Source organism: Thermobia domestica, chromosome 9 (genome assembly GCF_964235325.1).
Source record: "Thermobia domestica chromosome 9, izTheDome1.hap1.1, whole genome shotgun sequence".
Taxonomy (NCBI): domain Eukaryota; kingdom Metazoa; phylum Arthropoda; class Insecta; order Zygentoma; family Lepismatidae; genus Thermobia; species Thermobia domestica.
Window position 1 is genome coordinate 71,466,669 of NC_137462.1, and position 6,258 is coordinate 71,472,926.

The window sequence follows — 6,258 nt, forward strand, 5'->3', positions numbered from 1 at the left end:
TTTTTATTTAATGAAACACATTGCAGAAAACTTTTTACTTGCACATGTATCGGCACTTTTGCTGCTCATAAATTTATTTTTATTCAAGAAATACATTGCAGAAAACTTTTTACTTGCACATCAGTAATTACATTTTTATGTTCATCGCCACTGACAATTTCCTTACAAACAATTTCCTCACAATAAGCGCTGTTGTCAACAAATGTACATTGGTCAATCGTTGACACTTCTTGTTTATGTTTGTACGAACCAAGCAAAGGTATTTTGCTATGCACATATATTAAAATTAGAGGGTTCTATAACTGAATATATATATTTCCTTAACAACTGGATCAAACAATTAATTAACATTAAATTACATTAAATTCAAACTATGGAAGCTGTATTGTCCACTAAAACACTGTAGGCACGACGACGACCACAAGCTCACATCATAGGGACGCGCACACACAAAAGCAACTGGTCTAACGGCTCTTTTTAAAAACACACTTGTCCGCCCAAAAGAAAGAAATTCCGAGGGTTGACAAAAGTGAACCCCGGAGCCCTCTGCAGGAGGGAAAAAATACTATTTGAGGACCAGATCTTCAAGGAAGGGCGATCGGCCCGAACATAGCCCCCACCTTGAAATGCTCGCGTTTCAAGAACATGAATATTATAATGAGAAATGTAATGCAACAAAATAGAAAACAACCCAATATGTATATACAAAATAAACAAGTAAAGAAAATCGAGACACTAAATATGAGAGAAATAATATAAGCACAACATGAAAAAAAAAATGAAAATCAAAACACGAAATATGAATAAGAGTACCATAAACACAATATGAAATGTTGATATTTGAATGCAGAGTATATCTATCTGTTTGCATCAAACGGTAAACGAGAGAGCTTCACAATGGGGCGCCTTAAATCCCCAGCGGCTGTTCTTACGGTGACAGTTCGCACAAGTCCATCACTACCACTATGGATGTCCTTGACACGACCTAGCCTCCACTGTAGAGGGGGGAGGTGAGGTTCCTTTAATAGCACCAAGTCTCCTTCTTTGAGATTATCACGGCGGGTCCACCACTTTGGCTTCTGCTGTAGACGGGATAAATACTCTTGAGACCAGCGCTGCCAAAAGTGTTGTACCATTTGCTGCACTAATTGCCATCTCTTCAGGTGGGACATTTTTGACAAGGTGAAATCTTGTGTCGGAACAGCAAGCATCGGTTCTCCTATAAGGAAATGTGCCGGTGTTAGCGCAGATAGGTCATTAGGTTCTTCAGATAAGGGGATAAGCGGACGTGAATTCAAAATTGCTTCAATCTGGGTCAGGATGGTGTTCATCTCCTCATAACTCAGAGTTGCATTACCCACAATTCTTTTAAGATGGTGTTTCACACTACGCACACCAGCCTCCCACAAACCACCAAAATGAGGGGAAGAGGGGGGATTGAAATGCCATCTTATGCCCTTTTCGCTCAGGTAGGACGAAGTCAGCTGGTTTCCCTTCGTATGCACACTGTGTTGGATCAGGTCTCTGAGTTCTTTATTCGCTCCTACGAAATTCTTGCCGCAGTCACTATACATATCACTAGGGAGCCCTCTTCGAGATACAAAGCGTTTTAACGCCGCTAAAAATGACGCACCGCTTGCGTCAGACACTAGCTCAAGGTGTATTGCTTTAGTAGCAAAACATACAAAAAGAGCGATGTATGCTTTGTATTTCATTCGGCTTCGCCCATGACTGTTTTTCAATAGCAATGGTCCCGCATAGTCTACACCTGTGTGAGAAAAGCATCTACTCGGGTTTACACGAGCCGGGGGCAACGGTCCCATGATTTGAGTTTCTGTTCTGGTCTCGAACCGATGACACCTTACACATTTTCGGATAATATTTCTTACTAAATTTCTCGCACCAACAACCCAGAATCTTTCGCGAAGAAGTGACAAAACTAGTTGAGGACCCCCGTGGAGCGTATTGAGGTGCTCCCTCTGAATCAAAAGCTCTGTGAGTTTGTGCTGTTTTGGTAATAAAACCGGATGTCTTTTGTCTATAGTGATTTTTGCATTTTGCAGTCTTCCTCCAACACGCAAAAGCCCATCACTATCAATGAAAGGAGTTAGACACAAAACACGACTTTTAGGTGGGAGGGGTTGGCCATTTTTCAAACATTCCAGTTCCTCAGGAAATGCTTGCTTTTGAACTTCTTTCACTAAACACCTTAAAGAACCTTCCAGCTCTTCTGCTGTTAATGGGCCTTGAAGCTTCTGTAGGGGGTTTCTGCAGTTGTAGACAAAGCGACGACACCAGGCTACAACGTGTTTCACTTTGAGCAGAGATGAATAACGGCTAGTGATATCATCCACTGTAGTTACACACATAGCACTGACACACATTTTTCTTTCTTCCGCCACCTTGTCAGATATGAGGGGTGGTCCTGCAGCCATTGGCAACACTGCATCATACAACCAGTTGGGACCGTTCCACCACAATGAATGACACAATAATTCACTAGGGTTCACACCCCTGGAGGCACAATCAGCAGGGTTTTGCAAGTCGTCTACAAAACACCATTCCGCTGCACGAGCTGTTTCTTGGATTTCCGCGACACGATTCGCCACAAATGTTTTCCATTTGTCAGGGGAAGAAGTAATCCATGCTAACACAACCTGTGAATCGGTAAATGCTTTTACCTCTTGCACCTCAAACACAAGAGCGTTTGAGATTGCGTTGAGCAACTTCGCCAGCAATAATGCAGCGCACAACTCCAATCGAGGGAGAGAAACAGTTTTAATTGGAGCCACTTTAGTTTTTGCAGCAATTAGCTGCACACTGACCGTTCCGTTTGAAAGCTCGGCCCGCAAATACGCCACTGCAGCATAAGCCCGCTCGCTGGTATCTGAAAAGCCAATTACTTGACATTTTTTAGCGTTGGGAGGTATGATGCACCGCTCAACCTTTGCTTCCTCTAATAGGGACAGTTCCTTGCAATATTCTTTCCACTCCGCGCACATTGAACTAGGGAGGTTTTCATCCCATCCCAAGTTTTCCTTCCACAACGACTGCAGAAGCACCTTCGCCTTGATGGTTACCGGTGAAAGGAAACCAAGTGGATCGAAGATTTTGGCGATCTCAGATAGTATCATGCGCTTGGTCCACACGTGGCGCTGCAAGGGGGGAGAAACACTGAACCCAAACTCGTCACTGACTGGCGACCACTGCACTCCGAGGGACTTGATGGTGTTGTCATCGTTGAACTTGCACGGCACAGACACTTCGCGCATATGAGACGGTACGGTTTCTAGCACTTCCGGCTCACTGGATGCCCATTTTCGCAACTCGAAGCCTGCTTTTTCCAGCAACTGAATTAGCTGTTGTTGGAGTTCGATCGCTTCGCGCACAGTTTCACAGCCACCCAGAAAATCGTCCATGAAGAAGTCCCTCACTAGTACACTTGCTGCCAAGGGATAGTTTTCACCCTCGTCTGCTACTATCTGTTGGAGGCACCTAGTAGCTAAAAAACTAGCAGAGGCAGTTCCGTATGTCACCGTTAATAATCGGTAGTCTTCTACAGGAGAGTTCACGGAATTGCGCCACACAATTCTTTGAAAGTCAACATCTTTTCTATTTACTATCACTGCCCGATACATTTTGGCAATGTACGCGCATAAGGCCACTTGATGTCCACGAAATCGCACCAAAAGTGGGAAAACGTCGTCTTGTAGCTTCGGACCCACCATTAGCCGTTCATTGAGAGAAACCCCGGATGTTGTCTTCGCACTGCCATCAAAGACCACTCGTAATTTTGTTGTTGAACTCGTGGGTTTTAGAACTGCGTGGTGGGGGAGGTAACAGCTCTTCTCAGGTGCCACGTTCTTCTCTTCTGGGGGAACAAGCTCCATGTGCCCCAACCTCAGATATTCTTCCATGAACGCACGATATTGTTCCTGAAGTTGAGGCTGTTTTGCTAACTTGCGTTCACAATGTAACAATCTTCTGACTGCAATGTCACGTGATTTTCCCAAGGGCGACGCATTCTCCTTGAATGGTAATCTCACTACATAACGGCCATATTCGTTACGGTAGTGGGTATCTGCAAAATGCTTTTCACAGTTCTTCTCTTCTTCGGACAAGTATTTTTTGGGAGTAACTTCTTCTAGCTCCCAAAACTTACGAAGGGTTGTGTCCACTTCACATGACGCACGATATGCCGCCACTGTTACGGCTCCACTTGTGGTACCTACGCTACCAGAAAGCACCCAACCAAGAACAGTCTCTAGAGCTACGGGTGTACCCGGTGGTCCAACACGCTTTCCACTGAGCATTAATAATGGAAACACATCCGCTCCAAGAAGCACGTCAATAGGGCCTACTATATTGTAAGTGGGGTCCGCTAGCTTTAACCCTTTCAAATGTGGCCAATGTGAAGCACTGGCACAGGGTTGCTTTGGGAGATCAGATGTTACCTTCGTCACTACAATCGCTCTTGTTTCGAACGTTTCGTTCATCTGACCAAACGGCTGAAACTGCAAGTCCACCATCGCTTTTGCAGATCCTACCCCTGCTCCCGTTATGCCCGAGATCACCACACTGGATTTTATTTTTTGTAGTCCGAGCTTTTGCACGCACTTTTCGGTTACAAAACTAGTCTCTGACGCACAGTCTAGCAGAGCTCTGAAGGGATATGACACACTGTTTTTTCCCTTTATTTTTACAATCGCTGTACACAACAGAACATGCGGCACACTTGCTTCGGAAGCAAAATGTGACGTGACACTAGAATCATGCTCTGGTAACGCATCATCTCGTTCGAAATGTAACATTGTATTGTGCTTTTTGTCACACTTGCGGCAATTTCCGGATGAACAACTGTCCTTCCGACAAGATTTGCGCATACAATTGAAACACAAGTTCTTTTCTTTCACGAGCGCGATACGCTCCGCCACTGAACGATTGACGAACTCGGAACACCTGTATAGCGGATGGTTTGAATTACATAGTTCACACAAACTTTGAGTCCGTTGTGCAGTTGTCACGTGAGAAGATGCAAGCCTCTTTTCTCGGTTTTTCACTGTATCACTGCTTGCGGAGTGTCGAGTCTTCCCATTGGTCGAAACAGCCAGAGCGCGGGCTCTGTTGTCCAGAAATGCCGCCAGCTTGTCGAAAGATGGCTGTTCACTGGAATTTAACGAAAGTTCCCACTGTCTTCGAGTCTCACTGTCTAGTTTATCCGCGGTGTGATAAACTAAAACCGCGTCCCAATGCTCCACTGGTTGCTCAAGCACTTTCAGCGATCGAGTACACTCCATCGTTGTGCCAATTAATTTACGCAACGCCGTTGCCGATTCTTGTTGGATGGGTGGTTGCGTAATTAAGCGTTTGAGAATTGAGTTCACAATTTCACGTTTATTGTGATACCGCGCGTTCAGAATGTCCCATGCTTCTTTGTAATTACTGTTCGTAATTTGCATCGCCTGAAGGAGTTGGGCTGGCTCCCCCTTCAGGGATGTTTTTAGATATTGCAGTTTTTGAGCACCAGATAATTTATCGTTGCTGTGTACTGAGGCTACGAACAAATCGTGGAAGGAAAGCCACTCGAACAAATTACCTGTAAATGTGGGTAACTGTATTTTTGGCAATTTCACCTCACTACTTTGCTTTGTTTCTGAAGAAGAAACCGAACTGTTTTCCACAACTTGTAAATCCCTTAGCACCACACACATCTTCAGTAATCGATTGTCCATTTCCGCTAGCTCTTCTTCTTCTTTTTGAAACTGCTCATCATTTGAAATGGTTGCAATCTCATCCAGAAGCTTCGAACAATCCTGTTGAAGGTCACTGACCCTTCCCTGGTGAACCGCTATGAAGCTGGTTTCTGTTGCCGATAAAGCAGCGATCGCTTTCTCCTCCCGCGTAATTTTCGCTTTCAGAGTCCGTTTTTTGATTGCTAGAGCTTCCATAGTTATTTGTTTGCACGACACAAAATGTTTTAATTGAAATCACTCACACTCTGTCTGTAATGACTGTGTCCTACACTGATCCACGACCGGAGGACCATTAAATATGTACGAACCAAGCAAAGGTATTTTGCTATGCACATATATTAAAATTAGAGGGTTCTATAACTGAATATATATATTTCCTTAACAACTGGATCAAACAATTAATTAACATTAAATTACATTAAATTCAAACTATGGAAGCTGTATTGTCCACTAAAACACTGTAGGCACGACGACGACCACAAGCTCACATCATAGGGACGCGCAC

At 44.2% G+C, this 6,258-nt stretch overlaps 1 protein-coding gene across 1 annotated transcript; it reads right to left on the reverse strand.

Annotated features, from left to right (window-relative positions):
- Positions 1–857: 857 nt before the first annotated feature.
- LOC145660869 (uncharacterized) lies at positions 858–5,948 on the reverse strand. The gene has a single exon (XM_081726298.1). It carries the CDS (start codon positions 5,946–5,948, stop codon positions 858–860), a length of 5,091 nt encoding a protein of 1,696 aa, XP_081582424.1.
- Positions 5,949–6,258: the final 310 nt, after the last annotated feature.